Source organism: Muscardinus avellanarius, assembly GCF_963383645.1.
Source record: "Muscardinus avellanarius genome assembly, chromosome: 15".
In the NCBI taxonomy this organism is placed as follows: Eukaryota; Metazoa; Chordata; class Mammalia; order Rodentia; family Gliridae; genus Muscardinus; species Muscardinus avellanarius.
Genome location: NC_137801.1, coordinates 37,253,591 through 37,277,513, shown reverse-complemented (window position 1 = coordinate 37,277,513; position 23,923 = coordinate 37,253,591). Strand labels below are relative to the sequence as shown.

Here is a 23,923-nt window from a genome sequence, read left to right as displayed (position 1 = left end):
TGCAGTGAACTGTCTTTAGTATTGGGGATTGAACCCAGGGGTGTTCTACCACTGAGCCCTTGCCCTTTTTCATTTTTATTTTGAGACAGGGTATTGCTAAGTTGCCCAGGCTGACCTTGAACTTGTGATCTTCCTGCCTTAGCCTTCCGAGTTGCTAGGAATGCAGGCATGAGCCAGTGCACATGATTTGTTTTGTCATCTTTAGAATAGGCTGAGCCGGGCGTGGTGTGCACACTTGTAATCCCAGCATTCGGGAGGCTGAGACTGGAGAATCGCCATTCGCTGACAGCCTCAGCTACTTAGTGAGGCCCTTCACAACTCAGTGAGACCCTGTTTCAAAATAAAGAATACAAAATAGGGCAGGGGGTGTAGTTTGGAGGTCGAATGACCCCTGGGTTTCACCCCCAGACCCACAAAAATAAATAAATAAAAAAGAATAGGCTGAGTGGCTATTTATATGAGATATAGGTGTGGGAGCTCAGGTACAGAATTTTGTAGGCTGATCTGATTATTTTGTTTCCCACACATCTGTGGAGTTGTAACACAAATAGTCTCACCATGGTTTTGTGAAAGAGAAAGGAAGAAGGGTAGGAGTGTGATGCTAGGTAAAACCTAAACTATGAGAGCGAAAACTTAAATAGTGAAGGTGGTCTGGCTGTGGGCATTACAGGTTGTCACAGGAAAAGGTCCACTTTTGTTGAAGAATGAGGCTTTTGAAAAAATAGCTTTATCAGTGTTGACTTTTCCAGTTGAAATTGTTTTTAAGGTCTTAATCTCTGAACTGATTATTAATAATCATCACTTACTATAATAACTAACCTGTATTCAGGGAGAAAGTAAATTGAGGTTTATGTTGAGTTAGTTATGTGGCAGACTGTCAAATTATATGAAGGCTGTCAAATCATAAACTCTTTCAGTGCCATTGACTGAGAGTATGCTTCATTCTAGGATTCTGAGAAACTGCAAGGCATATTCCAGGCAGCACTGGAGCTTAGCACAAGCACAAAACCGTACGACTGTGTAACAGCTTCCTACCTGCTAAATTTCTTAATCTGCCAAGATGCTCTGCCATCGTCCCTGTCTACCTGTCTTCCCCAGCAGGCTGCATATGGGAATGGAGATAAGTCTGCTGCTCTGATGGAAAGGAACACATTAATAGGTTTGTATTGAGGAAATGACCTTTTACTCTCATTTATCAAAACCAGTATCTTCTTACCTCACTATTCATTGGTTAGAGTATCTAATGGTTAAACATTTACCTTGTGGTTTTTTTTAATGTCAAGAGTTTATCAGCAGCTGAGTGTAGTAGTGCCAGCCTTTAATTCCAGTACTTGGGAGGCTGAGACAAGATGATCACAGGTTCAAGGCCAGCCTCAGTAATTTAATGAGACTCTCTTTTAATAATGAAGAAAAAAAAACAAATTAAAAAAAAAGGCAGGTGGTATGGCTTGTAAGTAGAATGCCCCTGACTATAATTCCAACAGGGAGGAAAACAATAAAGAAAAAAAGAATTGATCAGCATATTAAGAACATTAGGAATTTCTTTATGTGAATAAATAGTTTGCTCAGCTATAATATTTGTTTTTTTTTAAACAGAAGATTTATACTAAATAAGTAGGTATACAAATGTACAGTAATAACTTTACTTTTTAAAAAAGTTAACTTCTTTTTCCAAAAAGTAGACCAAAAGCATACTTTTTTTCTTTGCAGAATTTTTACTATGACTAGGCAAATCAACTTTGTTATTTCTCTGCAGAATAGAGTTCTTTTGTCTGTTGAGGCTTATGTTCTAATTGACTATTATACCTCTCCCTTTTACCCTTCCATATAACTAGGTATAAAACCTTGGGTTTGAGCTGGGTTAGAGCTAGAGATTTTCAGCATATATTTATTGGGGATTTCTAGTCTTAATGTTATGCTAGTGAATCTTCATTTTGGAATTAGAGTGGAAATATGGACAGATGGGTATATTTATAGAAAAAATGGAGGTTAGATATTGAAAGAAAGTTAAAAATTATTCTTTCCAAGATGGTAGAAAAAGCCAAAAGAAAACCAGTAGTGGGAGAAAAGTATGAGGCTATTGTTGGTTCTGATGGAATGTGGCTATTGGTCTTTGGGTAGAGAAATGCCAGTACCACAGGAGATGACATCTGTCCACTTAATTGCTTCAATGCTGGGGTTCAAAAGGAGACCCTGATAGGAAGATAGGAAGAGGACTGGGAGTGAAGTTAACTGGGGAATGTCTGCTTCACATGGAACAAAGAAAAGCCTTAATGTCTGAGGCTTTTAACGTAGACATATTTGAACTTTATAAAATCCTTCAGACACATAAAGAATACTTGAATATATAAGGTTTAAATATCAATACTATAAACACTTAGTTAGCCTAAGAAGTAGAATAAGGCCTGGGGGTTACAGGTTAGTGGGATTTCATGTGTTTTAAATGAGGCCCTAGTTTTGATCACTACAAACAAACAAACAACAACAAAACCCCCTGAGTTTTCATAGTTGAGTGTCTATTGTCCCAATTATTCTGGAAGCTTAGGTAGAGGATTCCTGGAATTCAGGAGTTTAAAGTTAGCCTGGGCAATATGGGGAGAGCTTTGTCCCCTAAAAAAAGGGAGAAAAAGAAAAAAGGTAGAAGAATGCCTAAATGTTTGAAGGTTCTCCTTTATTCTACCTGTATTTTATTTTATTTTATTTTATTTTATTTTATTTTATTTTATTTTATTTTATTTTTTGGTGGTACTGGGGTTCCTGGAAGCCCTTCTACCTCTGGGCCACATTCCTAGACCTATTTTTTTTATATTTTTATTTGGAAACGGTCTCTTGAGCCAGCGGAGGCTGGCTTCGAACCTGCGCCATCCTCCTGTCTCCACCTCCCAAGTGCGGCGATTACAAGTGTGCACCACCATGCCTGGCTTTCTTCCTGTATTTTATGTTAACCCTTTATCTTGTTTTTCTTTGTAGTTGAACTACCTATATGTCATTAAACAATGTACCATTTAGTTTTATATGGTTTTGAATTGTTCTCTAATACCATATGTATTATAAATATACCTCAACTTTTAATCTATTTCTTTTTAATAGACTGGGTTTTTTTCCCCTAAATAAATAATATGAATGTGAACATTTTCATATAGAACTTTTTTTTTTCCTTTTTTTTATTGGTGCATTATATTCATACAACTTATTGGGGTAAAAAACTTGTGTGTACAAACATGTACTCATCGCTGATTTAACCCCTACCCAATTCCTACCCCATTCCCTCCCTGTCCCTCCGTCTCTTGCTTGGCTTAGTGATTGACTTCTATATGTTTAAGTACATTGTGTGTTTTAGAGATTTTCCTCTTCTCCCCTTCTTTCTCCTCCCTTAGGTTGTCTTGTTTGCTTCTCTATAGGATTTCCTCTTTCAAGAGTTCCTCCTATGACCCATTTCTCCCTAACTCTCACATATTAGGGAAAGCATCTGATTTCTTATTTTTTGTGACTGACTAATCTCACTTAGCATAATGTCCTCCATTCCATCCATTTCCCTGAAAATGATGTAATTGAGTTTTTTTTGATGGCTGAGTAAAATTCCATTGTGTACATATCCCACAGTTTTGTAATCCATTCATCTGTTGATGGACATTACATCTTGGCTGGTTCCATAGTTTGGCTATGGTGAATTGTGCAGCTATGAACATAGATACACATGCATTAGTTTGGTAGTTTGGCTTCCTATCTTTTGGGTAGATACCCAACAGTGGTATTGCTGGATCGAATGGTAGGTTTGTTCCCATTCTTCTGAGGATTCTCCATACTGTTTTCCAAAGTGGTTGCACTAATTTGCCATCCCACCAACAATGTCTTAGAGTTCCCACTTCTCCACATCCTCGCCAGCATCTGTTGTTGTTTGTGTTTTGAATGATTGCCATTCTAGTTGGAGTTAGGTGAAATCTAGTTGGAGTTAGGTAGTTTTGATTTGCATCTCTCTGATTGCCAGTGATGTTAAGCATTTTTTCATGCATGTATTGGCCATTTGAATTTCTTCTTTTGTGAAGTGTCTATTTAGTTCATTTGCCTATTTTGTTATTGGGTGCTTTGTTTTCTTAGTGTTGAGTTTCTTGAGTTCTTTGTATATTCTAGATATTAGTCCTCTATCGGTGGTGTAGGTGGCAAAAATCTTCTCCCATTTTGTTGGCTCTCGATTGAGGTTCTTGATAGTTTCCTTGCTGAACAGAACTCTTCAGTTTCATGCAATCCCATGTATTGATTCTCCTTTTAATTTGTTGTGCCTTTGGGGTCTTGTTGAGGAAATGTTTGTCTGTGCCTATGTGTTGTAGTGTTGGACCTATGCCCTCTTCAAGGAGCTTCAAGGTCTCTGGTTTAATTTCCAAGTCTTTGATCCATCGTGAGTTGACTTTTGTACAGGGTGAAAAAGTGGGATTAATATCCAATTTTCTGCATATGGTTAACCAGTTTTGCCAACACCATTTGTTGAAGAGGCTATCTTTTTTCCAGTGTATGTTTTTGGCCCCTTTGTCAAAAATCAATTGGCTGAAAGTGTGTGAACTTGTTTCTGGGTCTTCTATTCTGCTCCATTGGTCTATATATCTGTTCTTTTGCCAGTACCATGCTGTTTTTATTACAATGGCTTTGTAGTATAGTTTAAAGTTGGGTATTGTGATTCCTCCTGCGTCGTTTTTGTTGCTGAGAACTATCTTGTCTATTCTGGGCTTTTTGTTATTCCAGATAAATTTAAGGACTGATTTTTCTATGTCTGTGAGGAATGATCTTGGTAGTTTAATGGGCGTTTCATTAAATCTGTAGATTACTTTTGGGAGGATGGCCATTTTTATGATTTTTATTCTGCCAATCCATGAACATGGAAGATCATTCCATCTTCTAAGATTTTCTTCGATTTCCTTTTTCAGTGTTTTATAATTTTTTTTGTAGAGATCTTTTACCTCCTTGGTCAAGTTTATTCCTAGGTATTTTATTTTCTTGTGGGACATCCTGAGTGGAAGTGTTTTCTGAATTTCTTTTTCAGTGGATTTATGGTTGGTGTACAGAAAAGCTTCTGATTTTTTAAGATTGATTTTGTATCCAGATACTTTGCTGAATTTGTTCATCAGTTCAATAAGCCTTTTGGCTGAGTTTGTTGGGTTTTCTAAATATAGCATCATGTCATCTGCAAATAGTGCAAGTGTGAGTTCTTCTTTTCCTATTTGTACTCCTTTGATTTCCTTTTCTTGCCTTAATGCTCTGGCTAGAGTCTCTAGTACTATATTGAAGAGAAGTGGTGATAGTGGACATCCTTGTCTCGTTCCAGTTTTTAGGGGGAATTCTTGAAGTTTTTCCCCATTTAATATGATGTTGGCAGTGGGCTTATTGTAGATTGCCTTAATAATGTTGAGATATGTTCCTTCTATTCCAATTCTCTGCAGTGTTTTTATCATAAATAGATGTTGAATTTTATCAAATGCTTTTTCAGTATCTCTTGAGATGATCATGTGGTTTTTGTCTTTGATTCTGTTTATATAATGAATTACATGGATTGATTTTCGTATATTGAACCAGCCTTGCATCCCTGGGATGAACCCTACCTGGTCATGGTGAATGATTTTCTTGATGTGGTTTTGAATGCGTGTTGCTAGTATTTTGTTTAGTAGTTTTGCATCCAAGTTCATCAGAGATATAGGCCTGTAGTTTTCCTTCCTTGAACTGTCTTTATTCGGTTTGGGTATTAGTGTGATGTTGGCTTCATAGAATGTATTTGGGAGAGTCCCGGTTTTTTCTATTTCCTGAAATAGTTTGAGGAGTATTGGGATTAGCTCTTCTATAAAGGTTTTATAGAATTCACTTGGGAAATCATCTGGTCCTGGGCTTTTCTTTGATGGTAAGCTCTTTATTGCTGTTTCAATCTCTTTGATTGTTATTGGTTGGTTTAAGTGTTCTATATCTTCTTGACTCAGTTTAGGAAAGTTGTATTTATCTAGGAAGTTGTCGATTTCCTCCAGATTTTCCATTTTGTTGGAGTATAGTTTTTCAAAGTAGTTTCTGATAATCCTCTGGATTTCTATGCTGTCAGTAGTAATGTCTCCTTTTTCATCCCTTACCTTCATAATTTGGGTTGATTCTCTCTTTTTTTTAGTTAGGTTGGCTAGTGGTTTATCAATCTTGTTAATTTTTTCAAGAAACCAGCTTTTGGTTTTGTTGATTTTCTGTATTGTTTTTTATTCTCTTATTTCATTAATTTCTGCACTAATTTTAATAATTTCCTGTCTTCTGCTAGCTTTGGGGTTCAATTGTTCCTGCTTTTCAAGGGCTTTGAGGTGTGTCGTAAGGCTATTTATTTGAAGATTTTCTGTTTTTCTTATGTGAGCACTCAGTGCTATAAATTTTCCTCTTAATACTGCCTTCAAAGTGTCCCAGAGGTTTTGATATGTTGTTTCTTTATTTTCATTTGTTTCTAGAAATTTCTTGATTTCACCTCTTACATCTTCTATGACCCATTCTTCATTCAGAAGTGTTGTGTTCAGTCTCCACATGTTTATGTTGTTTCTCTGGGTCTTCTTATAGTTGATTTCTAGTTTCATTCCATTATGGTCTGAAATGACACAGGGAAGTATGTAACATTTTTTAAATTTGCTAGTGCTCATTTTGTGTCCCAGGATGTGATCTATTTTGGAGAAGGTCCTGTGAGCAGCTGAGAAAAATGTAAGTTCTGCTGTAGTTGGGTGTAATATTCTATATGTGTCCAACAGATCCATTTGGTTAATGGTGTTCTTTAGTTCTGAGACATCTTTATGACCCTTTGTCTGGAAGATCGGTCTAGTATTGTGAGAGGTGTGTTGAAGTCTCCCAGTATTATTGTATTGGGATTTATGTGTGATTTCATGTCACAAAGAGTTTGATTTATGAAAGTAGCTGCCCCTATGTTTGGGGCATAGATGTTGATTATTGTTATTTCCTCTTGCTGGAGTATTCCTTTTACCAGTAAAATGTGACCTTCTTTGTCTCTTCTAATAAGTTTGGGTTTGAAGTCTAACTTGTCTGATATCATAGTTGCTACTCCTGCTTGTCTTCGAGTACCATTAGCATGGATTACCTTGCTCCAGCCCTTTACCTTGAGTTTGTTCCTATCTTTACTTGTAAGGTGTGTTTCTTGTAAGCAGCAGATGGATGGATTCTGGCTTTTAATCCATTTTGCCACTTTATGTCTTTTTATTGGGGAGTTGAGGCCGTTTACATTCAGTGTGATTATAGAGAGATAATTTTTAATTCCCAACATGTTAAGATCTTATTTCTGTTTGAGATACTGTTTATTCTTCTTTGCTTAGTTGTCTGCTGGATGGGAATTCTTGTTTCTTTGGTTTTGGCGTGTATTACCCATTTCCTCTTTGCAGTTAATCTCCTTGAGTATTTTCTCTAGCGCTGGTTTTGAAGACATAAATTTCTGCAGTTGCTGTTTGTCATGGAAGCTTCTTATTTCCCCATCTAATTTGATAGGTAGTTTTGCTGGGTAGGACATTTTTGGCTGGAAGTTGTTTTCTTTCAGAGTTTGGAATATGTTACTCCAAGCCCTTCTGGCTTTCATAACTTGGTTTGGGAAGTCTGGAGTGATTCTAATTGGTTTGCCTCTGTATGTCACGTGGCCTTTTGTTTTTGTTGCCATTAAGATTCTCTCCTTGGCGTCCACATTAGTCATTTTGACAATTATGTGGCGTGGGGATCCTCTTCTCCGATCCTGTCTAAAGGGAGTTCTATAAGTTTCCTGGACCTGTGTATTGACCTCTTGCTCTATGTTTGGAAAATTTTCTGCTATTACTTCCTTGAAGAGATTATTGATCCCTTTGCTTTCACCTTCTTTTCCCTCCTCTATTCCATTTATTCTTAGGTTAGCTCTCTTGAAATGGGCCCATATTTCTTATTTCTTCAACGTCAGATTCCTGCTGTCGGGTTTTTTTTTTTCTAAATTTGAAACTGTGTTCATTTTTGGAATGATCATCTTCAAGAAGCGAGATTCTATTCTCCATGTGGTCTAATCGGTTGTTTGTGCTTTTAATTGAGGCCTTTATTTCAATGATTTCATCCTTTTATCTCTTTTTGACTCTCTCTGAATTCTTTTCGAAAGTCCTCTATTTCTACAGTTATTTTCCTGATTTGATATTCTAGAGATCTTTGAATTTCTGTGTTATCAGATTCTGATGTTGTGGGGTTGTGGGCATTCACTGCTCCATTGTTATTTCTTTTTCCCATGATTTTGGAAGTTTGTGCCTTCTTTGGGTTCTTCCCTGGGTCACTACGAGTTCAGTTAAGATGCTCTGGATCTCGAGTCTGTGGTATCTCAGACCCCAGTACTACTTTACTGGGTTGTATCACAAAGTCTCAGACCCAGGGAGTCAATCGAGGCTGCTTAGACCATTGGGGGTGCCAAGTTGGGCGTTCTCCAGTGGGGAGTTGTGACTATGGTATGATATCTCTGCCACCGCCCCTCCCCCACTGGGTTTCACTGCTAAAATCTCCGACCCAGGGAGACTATCTGCGCAAGTCCCTGGGAGTGCAGTACTGGGATTTCTCCCCTAGGGGCCGCAATTTGACTCACGGTTGTTGAGTGCGCTCATGAAGCTGTAGTGAACTTGGTGGATTTACTGCTGCCGCCACTGGCAATATGGTACCACTGTCACGCCCTCGGCCGTGATGCGGCGTATTTCTTCTCTGGTTTTGAGCTCCGCTCTGAGTCCCTGCCAGGTGTGCTGTGCCCGGCCCTTGGGAGCTGTAGATATTACCTGCGCCGACAAAACTGCTGACTGCCACCCGGCTGTTCAGCACCTGCTCACCTTGGCTCGCTGTCCACCCCTCCTCTCTGGAGCCTGGTGGCTGGTTGAGTGTGTTGGTCTTCAGCCGTCTGGTGAACTCGCTGCTGCTGCCGGCAGTAAGGCGCTGCTGTCGCGTCCTCGGCCGTGAGGTTGGCGTAGTTCTTCTCTGGTTTTGAGCTCCGCTGAGTCCCTGCGGGGTGTGCTGATCCCGGCCCTTGGGAGCTTTAGACGCTCCTTGCGCCGAAGAAACTGCTGACTGCTGCCCGGCTGTTCAGCAGCGGCTCACCTCGGCTCGCTGTCCACCCCTCCTATCTGACGCCTGGTGGCTGGTTGAGTGCGTTGGTCTAGAGCCGTCTGGTGAACTCGCCGCTGTCGCCAGAAGTAAGATGCTGCTTCTGCATCCTAGGCCGCGAGGCCAGAGTACTTCCTCTCTGGATTTGAGCTCCATTCTGAGTTTTTCTCCTCTCTAGAGCCTGGTGCTGCTAGGGAAGATGTAGGTCGCGCTGCTCCTTGCTGCAGCTCCCGCTGCTCGGGCCGCTTCACGCCACGGCTCCGGCTGCTCCGCCCCGTGGCTCTGGCCGCTCCGGCCGCTCTGGCTGCTTCGTGCCGCGGCGGGTGCAGCATTTCGGGCTGCTTTCTTTCTAGTGTCTTGTTTTTCCAGCCCTTTTTCTCTGTCCCTTGTATTTACAGTTTTTATTTCTTTGCTGGTGGTGTTTTCTGGCTCTGAAAGGCGCTGGCTTTGTGGTAATAGAGTTTGATTGTTAGTGGGACTTGTAAGTGCCACTTTCCTCCGTTGCCATCTTCCCGGGAGTCTCATATAGAACTTCTAACGTGCATGTCTAAGAAGAGTTAATGGTGCGCTTGGCTCAGTGACACATACCTGTAATTTCAGTGACATGAGAGGCTGAGGTAGGAGGTTACAAGTTCAAGGCCAGTCTTGAACTTTGATATTTTCACATTTAAATAATTTACAAATATAAAGTGGCATCTCACTGTGTGTTCACTTGGCAATTTTCTGATTACTCATGTAAATATTTTTGCATGTTAACAAGCCAGCCTGGACAACTAAAAGATTGCATCTAAATAGAATATATCAAGAACTTTTGCAACTCATTAATAAAAGGACATATCCAAATTAAAAGTGGATGAAGTATCTGAATAGACATTTTCCTTTAATTTTTTTGAGGGGTGGGACCCCTATGGGCTTTCTATCTCTTGGCTATACCCCCTCCCCTATTTTATAATTTATTTGGAAACAGGCTCTCACTAAGTTGCTGAGAGCCTCATTAAGTAGCTGAGGCTGGCTTTGAACCTTTGCGATCTTTCTGTCTTAGCCTCCCAAGTACTGGGATTACAAATGTGCACCACCATGCCTGTAGACATCTTTTTAAAGAACATGCATATATGAATGACAAGCACATGAGAAGATGCTTAACATCATTGTTCTTTAAGAAATGCAAATCGGAATCCTAATGAGGAAACACTTAGGATGGCTATAATCAAATAACCTGGAGAATTTTGGATGTTGATGACAGTGTGGAGAAAGTAGAACTTTCATTTCATGATGGTGATGGAGGGTAAGGGGTAGAGACATAGACTTTTAATTCATATAAGCAGATACTCTTAGAAATGAAATCATATGCCCAAACAAAAACTTTTACAGGAATAACAAAAGAGAGTTTTTCATAATGATCTAAAAGTGGGAACAATTCACATGTTTATCTGCTGATGAATGAGTATATAAAAATGTGGTATGTCTATCCAGTAGACTACTTATTCACCCACAGGAAAGAACCCAGTGTTGATAGATGCTGCTATAGCATCAATAATCTTTGAGAATATTATGCTAAGTGAAAGAAGCCAGTCACAAAAGACCTTTTGTTTTAATTCTATTTATGTGATATGTCCAGAATAGGCAAATCTATAGAGAAAAAAATCAGTAGTTGCTGAGGGCAGGGGAATGGTATAGGTGTAGGGAGGGAAGTGATTACTAATGGCAAGGGTTTTTTGGGTGTGCAATGAAAATATTCTAGAATTGTAATATTTGTGTAATATTTGCCCATGTCTCTTGACTGTATTAATAACCATTGACCTATAGGCTTTAAATGTATGAATTGTATGGCATGCAAATTATATGTCAATAAAGCTACTATTAAAAATAATTTACACTGGCCTGAGGTTTGATACCCTTCTGGAAGATTTGAAATGACGATTGTAGCCAGAGCTTTGTACATGCTAAGTAAGCCCTCTGCCCCTAAGCTACCTCCCAGCCCGACACTCAAGTTTTTTTTTTTTTTTTTTTTTAATAAAATTAGTATCTTTAACTGGAATTGTGTCACGAGTTGGATAACACTGAAAATGTCTTCCTTATTCAAAACAATCTGGTATAAAGTTCATTTGTGTTTGGTGTTTTCATATGAACTGTTTTGCTGTGTATAGATTTAGAAATGTGTTTTAATATTGGCATTTTTTTATATTTGCTTTTTCTAGTTATCAAATGCTTGATGGAAAACCTTGAGGAAGAAATATCTCAGGCTGAAAATTCTTTGCTTCAGGCAGCAGCGTCATTCCCAATGTATGGGCGGGTGCACTGTGTAACAGAAGCCCTGCAGAAGTTACAGCTGAAGTAAGAACATCCATAGCTGTCTCAGAAATACACGCACAGCTGGCCTTCAGCCTGGGATGTGCCTTGAGAAAGGAACGTAGTCTTTTGCCTTATAGAGAATTGAAAATTTAATTTAAAAATTTACTTATGTATATGGGTTTTTATGTTTCAAATATGTCATATGTTGTGCAGTAGAAGCAAATTCTTTATACTCTACTATTTTTGTATTTACAGTGTGATTTTTGCTTTTAGTATAAGTGTCCCTAACGTCCTCCTTACAGCAGCCTGCAGTTGGTGAGCGAGTGGAGACCTGTGGTGGAGAGGCTTCTGTGCATGTCCTACAGGCTTTCTGCTGTGGTGTCACCAGTTATTCAGAGCTCGTCCCCCGAGGGCCTCATCCCCATGGACACTGATTCAGGTCTGCAGACCAAGAAACTTCAGTGCTGACATTTGCTTATTATTGTTCTCACTCTTTGGGTAATCATATTTCTTTGGAGAGATATAAACACTAAATTGAGGCAAAAAGAAGAAATTATTATTTTTGTTGGGTTTCCTGTCCTCTTAGTAACATTTTGAGTATTAAAAGTCAGCTAATTAAAACCTCTGAGAACCAGGTACTTTTTTTTCCTGGGGACAGATTGGGTCTTACAGTTTTGTGGTTTAAGAACATAGCCTCCCACGTGGTTGTTGGAACCCAGAAAACAGGTAATGTAAATTGGCAAGAGTGAGTAGCCGATGGAGTGCAGTTAGAGAAGTCAGCCTGCAGGAGCCTGGAGTGGCCAAAGACCATGTCGTGTAATTTAATGGAAAAAAAAATACGGGGAGGAGATAAATCAACGTGGCCCAAATTGAGCTCATGGACTTCTGATTGCCTTTTTCCTCCTGACCTTACCTGCCTCTTTGGGAATGCTTCTACCAAAAATCTCTTTGTGCAAGTCAGGAGCCTATGACTGTTTGACATCTCTTCCTTGTTTTCTCATGTCCAGCCCGTCTCTGCATTCTTTCAGTGTTACCCTGAAATATTACTTGACTTTCTCCTTTTTATCTCTTTTACTTTCCAGATATTTATCCTCATTTGTTTATTCTAGAGACCTCCCAATTAGTTTCCTTACATCTACTTTTATCTCTCTCCATTTCTTCTTACTATATTTAAAGTGCTTTTTTCTAATCATATAATTCATCATGTTGCACATAATCTTTTCTTAACCTTGTGCCCTGTCCCACCATAAGCCTCCCCTTGTTTGGAATACACTGGTGACCTCAGCTCACATCCTGTATTGGACGTCCTGTATTGGTTTTGCTTTTGCTTCCTCTCTAGCCTTTCACTACTCGACTCCTCCCATGGTGCTTTCCTTCATGGAAATGTAATTCAGCAGGGATCCTGTCTGTGTCTCATGACCTGTATGAACTCAGCACAGGGCGTGGTAGAAGATACACAGTAAATATGTGTTGATAAAAAAAAATGCACAAACAATTCCTGCAAGGATAGGAAGTAAGTTCAGGGACTGGGATGTCTTAGGTGGCATACACTGATACTATAACAAGCCCAAAGAGATTGGCTATGAATGGTATATAAAAACAAAGTATACCTTTGAATATAAAAAAACAATGTGAATTTACATATGGGGTTGAAAGAAAGTTTGTGAATGGATTTTGTAGTGCAGATGAGAGTTTTATATTAAGAACACTGAGTATATAATGAACACACACTGTCCATACATTGAATTACCTTGAGCTGGTAATTAAAGTAGCCTGGTGCAGTGTGTTTTGCACAGAAAATGTTAGTTGTTTTGGTACTGGGGATTGAACTCAAGGGCATTCTAGTTCTGAGCCACATCCCCCAGCCCTATTTTATTTTTTATTTTGAAGCAAGGTCTCACTAAGTTGCTGTGGTCATTGCAGAGTTGCTGATGTCCTGTCCCAGCCTCTTAAGTACTGGGATTACAAAAGTATGCCACCAGATTTATTACTTTTTTTAAATTACTAACAAATTGGAAATTTCGGGTGGTTCATGATACCAAGGCTGATATTTATTTAAGCTAACATTAGTCTACATACCAAATTTTGATGCTTTGGCTTTGCTGCTTAGTGCATGCAGATATAGGAAATTCACTCATCTAGCTCATATTTGGATCAGGTAAGGAGTAGTTTATTCTGGATGAGAGATAATGAATATCAACTTATTGTAGGTAGGACCCATAGCATATGTCAAAAATCTTTTTGCGTTTGAAGAATTTTGAAATGTTAGTTGGTCTCAGAAACTATATTTCACCCACAAAATGTTTTTTGTAATTGTCTTTTCCTTTTTCTTTTGGTTGTCTTCATTCTTCCTGCTTTGTTCTCATGTTATCTACTCTGCATTCTGAATTCCTTAAAAAAAGCCTCCTCTTGAAGCCATAAAATGAGTGGATAGGATTCTTGACTTTTTTTTTCTGATCTTTCATCTTTTTTCCTTCAGCTTTGTATAGTTTCTTTTTGGGCCATTGTTATTTTTTTTCATGGCTGTTGAAATTTCTTTTGGCAAAATTTCCGGGAAGCAACAAATGAGCATAAGATGCTGGTTGAATCATCGTGGCAGCAATTTGAGTCTGTGTTTTCCACAGTACCTAAACTATAAGTGTAAATAATATGTGTATCAATACCTGTTCTTTGATTTGCTAATCGATTCCATATGATTACTTGTTGGTATTTTTAAAAACCGAAGCCTGGCTAACTGCTTATTACCCAGCTCTGTTCCTTCCTTTGGGCAGTGTCACTGAACCTCTGCCATGGACCTGCTCCTGTTTTAGGCACTGGTGACTCAGCAGGGAACACAGTGCTGCATTCCTGGGGCTCCCTCTTAATCCAGAGAGTTTCTTGTGAATAAAGACAAGGTTTAGTTTAACGCTAGAGCTGTAAGCCATATTGAGAAAGCAGTGTATTGTACAGTAAGTACATTTCAAAGCCAAATATGGTGTCTTTATGGTATTCCTACTCTATGAAAGATTACTGATTTTTTAAAACTCTTAATTTTTTTATTTTTAAACCTTGTAAATTTATCTCTTAAAATTATTTGATGTTTATTATACTTTCACATGACTAAGCACCATTTTTGAGATTCTTATACAACACTAAGAAAAACAGTATAAATGAGATGGCAGCTTTTGTCCTGTGGACAGTTTTAGTTTTGTTTTCTGTCATATCTTCAGTCTTAAATGCCACAGTATAAAAGTATACTCAGACATAATGAAGACCCTCTAAATAATTTTCACATTACCTGCCTGTTAGTCCCTTCTAGCAGTGCTCATTATCAAATATTGAAAGTTACAGGATTTTTGAATGCAAAAGGAAATCTGCATGTGATGCAGAACTGGGTATCATGTACTTTCATCTCTCTTTTTCAGAGTCAGCAAATCGCTTACAGGTGATTCTCAATGAAATTCAGCCACGAGATACTAACGATTACTTCAACCAAGCCAAAATATTAAAAGAATGTGATAACTTTAATTTGGAGGACTTGAATGCAAGTGTGTCAAATATTGATAGTTCTGCAGAAATCAAAGGTAACATATGTAGAATAGGTGTTATAATTATTGGGGTTTGTGTATAGGGGTACTGGAGATTGAACTCAGGTCCTATGCATACAGAACTCTACCCCCACCCCAGGTATTTAAGCAACAGTAGAATATACAAAAAGTATTTTTAGATATAATCCACCTGCAGATCTGTGCAAAACATTTTTAGAAAGTGGAGGTTTTTATATTTGATTTGGGGAATGATTTGGTTTTAGGAGTGAATTCATACTATGTTTACCAGAAAGTGATTTGGCTCAGTTCAGCATCTAAGGGTTACAACCAAAAGCCTTTGTGTGTTAAAACCTGCCTTGATAGCCCAAGTGGTGTGTGAGCAGTGATGCTTGATGAGTCTTGGTTGGGCAGCAGTCACCCTTTCCCAGCAGTTTGTCATTGTTGTCTGCTGTGGAAGTTCATAAAAGTCAAGCAGCTTTTTAAAGGAAACAAGCTTTACTACTTAGCAGAATGGGAGATTCTTTGTTTTATCAAGCTCCAGAATTCTGGTCCTCACAACTTATTTTATCATTAGTTATTACTGAGTTTTGTGTAATACTATACAGTTGTCAGAAGCAGTAATTTATTAGTGATTTATTATACATTCTCCATTCTCCACTAGAGGGAGATATTGTCTTGCAAAAAAATTCTCTTTATAATTAGATTACAAAATATGACATGCTAATATGAGTTAACTGTAATAGCTTCAAACAACATAGAGGTAAATATAAATTAAAAACAAAGTCAGTCTTTATTTCCTCCTATTCCCATTTCTTTTCTTGTTAATGTATGACTTTTTATGATTATAGTGTGTATCTTTCAGTTTAGTGGGCTTTTTTCTTTTTTGGTGCTGGGGACTGAACCCAGGGGCCTTTTACTTCTAAGTTGTATTCCCAGCCCTATTTTACATTTTTTATTTTGAACAAAAGTTCAGAGTTACAGCGGGCCTTGCCAAGTTGCTGAGGCTGACTGTGAACTTGTGATCCTCCTGTCTGAGCCTCCCAAGTATTGGGATTACAGATATGAACCACCATGCCTGGCTTAGTGGGCTTTAAAAAAATGAGATTAGAGTATAAATATTATTTTGTTAATTTTCCTTTGTAATTTTAGTAGTTTGTTTTGGATTTTTAAATGTCAGTACTCAAATACTCCTAAAACTAGAATGAGAGAATAAATCAGGATAACTGTAGCTTATTGACCAAGAGATTTAAATACATTTTGAAGGAGTATTTGTATTTTCCTTTGATTTTAAAGTTCTGTTCTACTCTTTAACTGATAGAACATCCATATTCAGCCAAATAAATAAGAAATATATTTATTATAGTCACCTGTGTAAGACTTTATGGATAGCACAGAAGCAAAGAGTGTCTTTACTTTTCAAAGGTTAGGCTTAAGTTTTGAAGCAGAACTGTATTTTATTTTGAACTTAATAAATTAAAAAAACTCGTATGATTCTTGCGCATAGCACATGCTTGACAAATGTTAGTTTATTTTTCCTCCTGAATAAATAGAACATAAGACAAATTGTTTTTTTCAAGCAGAGTATTCTTAGGGAAATTATGAATAAGCTCGTTCTAAGAAACCTGGGATATGAGTAATCCAGTGTCTAGTGTTGCAATCTTTTTTTTTTTTTTTTTAAGGTAAAGAAGGAAAAACATGTGACGTAACTGCTCAAATGGTGCTGGTGTGTTGCTGGAGAAGTATGAAGGAAGTTGCTTTACTTTTAGGCACACTGTGCCAGCTTCTCCCAATGCAGCCTGTGCCAGAATCTTCTGATGGGCTCTTAACAGTGGAGCAGGTAAGGTAGATGTTTACTCCACCAGTTAAAATTTTTGGTCAAGGCATGAATCACAAGCTTTTATTATAACCCAACTTAAACCATTTTTTTCTTGAATAAAATTTTACACATGTCAACTGAAAAAAATTTATGACAACTTAAGATGCTAGATCTTGCAGTATATTTCAAAATTATGTCATTCTTAGAAATGTTTTTATATATAGATTTATGTTACTTTTAATTACAATATTATTTTATTTCTTAGCAAACTTAAATTTTAGCAGACACTCTCTATCTATAGTAAAGCTCTACAGATCTCTTAAGTTTTGCAAAGGGCAGTATGTTACAAGGTAGCATATTGGTTGATTATGGATCTTATGTTTCCCAGTACTTTGATAATAAAGTTGTAGTCACTTTGGTGTTTTTGGCTGACTTTTGTTTTAAGACCACAAAGTTAGTTCACCATCTGGGACTGTTCTAGGGACTTGAGTGCAGTGTTTACAAGAAATTAGTTTACCACAAGCATTTCATTTGGAAATATTTTAGATTTATTAGATTTCTGTTTTTAATTGATTCCCTCTTCCTTTCCATATGGTTTCAACAAATCCATTTCCCACAGTTTTCCAGCAAAGATATATAACATGTACTTTCATTTTTAACCTTTTTCAAATAAAGATAATTTTCCCCTGAGGATGTTACAACATTCAAGAACAAAACAAATACTGTAGTATGCTAATGCTGGTTATTTCTGCAATCACCATGTGACCAGTGCCATGGAAATAATGCTAATATTTTTGTTCTCACACTCTGTGGCTCATGTGCTTGCATCTGGTTAGCAGCTGGGCTTGTGATGTCGCAAGGCAGGAGGAAGAGAAAGGCAGTGAGGAACAGTGCGCTGTATCATTATGTTCCTTATTCTCTTCCAAATCAAACAGACATTGGTGTCCTAGAGGTACTCAGAGTTGTTGCTAGTGACTGGCTATGGTGCCAATGCCAACATCTTTGCTTAGGAGTCAGTTATGATTAATGATTACTTCACCAGTGTTCACCGTCTTACTATGGAGTAAACACATCCCTTCTTAACTTCTTTCCAGTGACAAGTTAAAACATCTAGTTTTACGGCTTGTTGGAGAGTGTTTAAAATAATTTAAGGGATTAATCTAATTAAAGTAAATAGATTAAGGGAAATGTATTCTGTTTTTACTGTAACTAAGACCTGAAAGTTTCCTATGAAAATTATTTTGTCTTGACATCTTTTACATGGCACCCAAAGTTTTATGCAGTGTGAGCGTGGGATAACCATGTTTAAAATTGAGAATTAACATAAAAGAGTTGAATATAGAGAAACAAAAAATAATAATAACAAAAAAGACAGGTTCTTAAAAACCAAAGAATTCTTCCAGTGGTTGTTTGCTTGAATAAAAGTAGAATCTTGACCATATTTTGATAAAATATAGTTTTCATTCTAATGCATTGTATCAGTTTTTCAATGTGCTGTTCATATGGTAATATCACATATATAGATGTGAAAAGAATGCAATAGGTAAATGAGGCATCCAATTATATGTGATACCTGTGCTCTAACACTGAGATCCTGTCCTCTATGGAAAACTTTATTTTTTCTTATTCTTTCTGTTTTCTTCCTCCCTTTCTTCCTTCCTTCCTTCCTCTCTCTCTCTCTCTCTCTCTCTCTCTCTCTCTCTCTCTCTCTCTCTCTCTCGCTGTACTGGTGATTGAACTCAGGGATGTTCTACTTCTGAGCTACACCTCCAGCCCTTATTATCTTATTTTATTTTATTTATTTATTTTATTATTATCTTATTATTTTATTTTGAAACAAAAGTCTGAGAGTACAAGTTCCTGAGGTTAATCTCAGACCTATGATCCTCCTGTCTTAGCCTCCCAAGTACTAGAATTACAGGCATCCTCCCACCACACCTGATTGATCTTGCTGCTTTTAAAGAAATTCTTCTGGCCGGGTGTGGTGGCGCACACTTGTAATTCCTGCACTTGGGAGGCTGAGACAGGAGGATCGCACAGGTTTGAAGCCAGCCTCAGCTACTTAGTGAGACCCTGTTTCCAAATGAAAGATAAAAATAGGTCTTGGGAGTATAGCCCGGAGGTATAAAGCCTCTGGGTTCCACCAGTAGTACCACCAAAAATAAATAAATAAATTACTATAGGATATCTGCTTCCAAACATAAATTTTGCTTTTTTAATTAAAAAATATGCTCAAGTAATTAATATTTTTAAATGCAAATAATATTTAAAATGCAAATGGCAAGCCAGTGTGGTAGCACACACACTCCTTGTAGTCCCAGTAATTGGGAGGCCAAGACTGGAGGATCAAAGGTTCAAGGCCATCTTCAGCTACTTAGTGAGCCCCTTCACAATTTTTTAGTGAGACCCTGTTTCAAAATAAAGAATAAAAAATGGAGAATGCTTCTGGCTTCAATCCCCAGTACTGGGGGGAAAAAAAAAAGGCAGTGTCAGAGAAGAATGTAATTTACATTGAAGTGGCTTACCACACCCAAGGTACACCCTGCCCTGGGCAGTTTCCTTGGCTAAGCTAGATCTGTTTGCCTGGTGGCAAAATTGCAAATTTAAGTATCTTAGATGAATGTAACTACAACAGAACTAGAAACACTGAGGCAATGAAGTGACTTGCATACAATTATGGCGGAGAATATGAAATTTGGATTTCATGTTTACTTTTCTATTAGTAGATAGAGGAAGCAGTTTCATGTGATCTAAAATACTGATATTCAGCCTGATTCTTTCCCTTTATTTTTCAGTTGTAATGCAGTTCTGGTATAATTTGAAGTTTGATGGCTTGAGTATGGAAGTCAGGAAGGATTCTTTTGTAACCCAGTTCTTTTAATCCCATCCATGTTTTCTGGGCCTTTGCTAAAATGGTGGCCATTTCAATCCCCAATACAGAAGCATAGTTTGTAACAGGCTGACAGGAAGTGAGATTACAATTTGAGGGGTTTTGTTGCTGTATGGAAAGAAGAACTGATGCTTGTTTTAGTTCCTAGTTTTCAGTGCTGTATGCACAAACTTTGACTGGAAGGATCACAGAGATGATCTTCTCCAGCTCCCTGGGACCAGGGGAAACTAAAGCCTTGGGTGTTACCTGCTTCACCCAAGATTACAGAGCTAATTTTTGGTTGCTTTGGGACAGGCACCCAGTTCCTCTCCTTCCCAGCCTGTGACCACATGGCATAGTGCTGCCTTTATTCTGAATTGCTCACTAAATTTTTCTTTAAGTTGAATTTTCCCTGCTTCCTGTGCCCAAGCAAATTTTTGCAAGGAACAAGGCAGTAAGACAGTTTGCTGCTGAACTTTTAACCAGTGACCCTTCCCTTGGATCACTTCTTGTGAAGTAGTGTGCTCTCACCGACTTCTCCAAGATGAAAATGTGTTCATTCAGTGGCATGTCCGACTCTCCTCTGCCACTGTAATCATGTGATGAGGGGTTCCTTCATAATGTCCCTGTACAAGCGGCAGAGATAAAACTAGCTGTGGGGGATGAACGTGGAGACCCGTCAAGAGTGAGCAGTGCATACAACCTTATCGCACAGCTTCCTGACTAGTATGCCTAGGTTTTCTGCTGGATGTTTTACTGATACAGACTTTTGCTTGATACGTTTTGTTGGTCTTCTTTCCATGAGATATCTGATACTCAGCGCCTACTAGTTTTTTTTAAAACTGCTTTCTCTACCTGGATTGTCTACTTATGTTTATATATAACCTTAATATTTCTTGGATTTGTTTTGTTTTTGTGGTATTGTGAATTAAACCCAGGAGCATTCTATTTCTGAGCTATACCCACAGCAACCCCCTATTTAAAATTTTTTTAATTTTTATTTTTGGTGGTACTGGGGTTCCTGGAAGCCCTTCTACCTCTGGGCTACACTCCCAGACTTATTTTTTATATTTTTGAAACAGGGTCTCTTACGCCAGCACAGCTGGCTTTGAATCTGCGTGATTCTCCTGTCTCTGCCTCCCAAGTGCGGGGATTACAAGCGTGCACCACCACACCCGACTGACAGGAACCCCCTTTTTAAAATTTATTTTAAAATGGAGTCTCACTAAGCTGCTGAGGATGTCTTCAAATCTGTGATCCTCCAGTCTCAGCTTCCCAAGTACTGTGATTATAGTAGTGTGCCACCACTCAAGCTTCCCCTAATATTTCCAAAAAGAAGCTTCTGGATAATATTTTTTATATCTTCTTTCTTCTAGTAATTATTGCCACAGAAATCACATGAATAAAAATAATTGCCAAGTCTTTGAAAAACTCCTACTTTAGATTTTATTGTAACTGGGATAATACATAGGGCTAACTGGGTTGATGTATACCCTATGCCTTTCATTACTGTTTAAGATTTTCTATAATGCATTACAAATAGGGAATACATTTATTGGCATTCATAAGTCTAAAAGAAATTACCTTTTGTATTTTATTCTGCCAAATCTTGTTTTTTTTAGAAATTAAGTACATTGAATTGTACTGAATGGAAGTGACTTTTTTTTTTTGTGGTACTGGGGATTGAAGCCAAGGGCATTCTACCTTTGAGCTCCACTCCTAGTCCTATTTTTTCTTTTATTTTGAAACAGTTTCATTAAGGTGTAAAGGGCCTCACTAAGTAGTTGAGGCTGTGCAAACCTGTGATCCTCCTGTCTCAGCCTCCCAAGTTACTGGGATTACAAGCATGCACCACCACGCTGCTGGAAGTGATCATTTTTAAGCTTTGATATGAAGTTGTGCATGAAACCACATCATTTAGTCATCTATTTATTGACTGACTTACTACATGGATATTGTGGGAACATAAAAAGGAGAACTTGTGTTTCCCTGACCTCAGAAAGCTGAGACATATAATAGGGAATACAAAACAAATTCATTAAAAAAAAATCAGACTAAAGGGTAACAGTTAAAATGGCTCATGGTTAAGAACTTGCTAGTAAGCAAAGAATAAACATCCTGGTAAGATGGTGTTTGAACACTAGAGAACTATTACTTTTGTTGTTATCTAGTGTAGGCTTTGAAGAAATCACTATAGTAGAAGATGTAAAGTTTAAAACATTAATTATCTTACTAGAGTGTAAACTTTTTTAAAGTATCATATTTAACTGAGGTGGAGTTAGAAATCCCTAATTTAAAATTTTTTGATAGTAGGGTTTGAACCCAGAGGTATTCTACCTCTGAGCTACACCTCAGCCCTATTTTATCTTTTATTTTGAAACAGGTATCACTAGGTTGCCGAGGCCTGTGCCACTCCATCCAGGTGAAACTTGGGTTGACGTTCTCAGAGGCATAAGAAGTGTCTCTGCCTAAAAGTCATAATTTGCCAGGCGTGGTGGTGCACGCTTATAATCCTAGCCTTTAGGAGGCTGAGACAGGAGGATAGCGGTTTGAGGACATCCTCAGCTACTTAGTGAGGCCCTTTGCAACTCAGTGAGACCCTGTTTTAAAATAGAGAATAAAAAATAGGGCTGGGGTATAGCTCAGAGCTAGAATGCCCCTGGGTTCCATCCTCAATACTGAAAAATACAAATAAAAATTTAAAAAAAGTCAAAATATACATTAATGTTTATGGATTGAGTCTTACTACTTTATAATACAAAGAAACATCCAAAATAGATATTTATTGATTGCTACTGTGTACCAGGCATATATGCATAATCTCATTATTTCTCACAAAAATGTAGCGTTACCCTCCTTCCACAGGTGAAGGAACTATGCTGTTTATTTAGCTTGCGACGGTAAGGTAGCCCAGTTTAGTTCTTGAAGGCCTCTATATTCAGAGTCCTAGATCTTAACCACTGCACATGTTCTTTGTAGGAATGTTCTTTCTACACTTAAATCCTCCTGGGCTTTTGTAGTTTATGAGAGGAATTATACTTGATTTACCTATTATGTTTCACATATAGGCAAAAAATACATTTAAAAATGTGTTTACATTTTTCCTTCTGTTGGTTTTATGTTCGAGGCAAGCATTTAGCACCCCTAATTTGTCTGATGGTGAATTGTAGATGCCTAGAGACATGGCATACATTTACCTTATGGAAATGTACACCCTCTAACTCATTAAGCATGTCAGTTTGCCTATAGAATTAAGTTTTATAAAAATTTAGAAGCAGGATGCACTAAATTGAAGATGTTGGCTTGAATTTAATCTTAAAAAACAAGTCATTGTCTTTTTTGCATTTTATACCTTCATTGTTTTTAAAAATGAGATATATATTATTTATATATTTTGTGAACATATCAAGAAAGCTTTTCTGAACTTTAAGAGGAACTTAGCAGCTGGGCATGGTGGTGCACGCTTGTAATCCCAGCATTTGGGAGGTGGAGACAGAAGGATCGCGGTTCACAGACAGCCTCAGCTACTTAGTAAGGCCCTTTGCAACTCAGTGAGACCTTGTTTTGGAATAAAGATTAAAAAATGGTGTTGTGTGTTTAGCTTAGAGGTAGAATGCCCCTGAGTTCTATCCCCAGTACTACCAAAAAATAAATAAATGAATGAATGAATAAATAAATAAATAAATAAAAGGAACTCAGCAATATCGAATGAGAGGCAGTTGATTTAGAGTTTTCAGAGGACTTTTTCATTTTAAAAATTCTGTTTTCAGCTGGGCATGGCAGCACACACTTTTGATCCTAGTACTTGGGAGGTTGAGACAGGAAGATCACAGGTTTGAAGCCAGCTTTAGCAACTTAGTGAGGCTTTCGGCAAATTAGTGAGATCCTGTTTCCAAATAAAAAATAAAAATAGGTTTGGAGATGTAGACTGGATGTAGTAGGCCCCTGGGTTCCATCCCCAGTACCCCCCCTCCCCCCCCCCCACACAACAAAAGTTCTGTTTCCATTCTCAATATTGTTTCTAGTTTCATAAGTGGTTTGATTATCCATGGGGAGGGAGTCAGCAGGGCCCTTCTCTGTCTTCTCATAGCCCACATTGCCCTGCTCGCTCCTCCCATTCCTAATAAGTATGTTCAGCCATACTTTTTATCCCTATCCACTGTCTAGCATTCATCCATGACTTTTAACTCTAGTCTGTTTATGCTGCATCCATTTCTATAAAGAAATCCAGCAGTGTCTGGCAGGTAACAGGCACTTAATAAATGCCTATCCATTCATTCTAGCTTTGTACTCTTTTCATGTCAATTACCCTCTTCCATT

General features: G+C 38.0%; 1 protein-coding gene across 1 annotated transcript in view; it reads left to right on the top strand.

Annotated features, from left to right (window-relative positions):
- THADA (THADA armadillo repeat containing) overlaps nucleotides 1-23,923 on the top strand; it is a gene marked incomplete at both ends in the record, with an annotated part of 379,586 nt that overhangs the window by 31,742 nt on the left and 323,921 nt on the right. Inside the window, 5 exons of the mRNA XM_080711248.1 lie at nucleotides 949-1,159; nucleotides 11,298-11,433; nucleotides 11,694-11,830; nucleotides 14,796-14,954; nucleotides 16,598-16,755. Of these exons, the coding sequence (XP_080567374.1) occupies nucleotides 949-1,159; nucleotides 11,298-11,433; nucleotides 11,694-11,830; nucleotides 14,796-14,954; nucleotides 16,598-16,755 (801 nt within the window). The remainder of the gene's footprint in view (nucleotides 1-948; nucleotides 1,160-11,297; nucleotides 11,434-11,693; nucleotides 11,831-14,795; nucleotides 14,955-16,597; nucleotides 16,756-23,923) is intronic.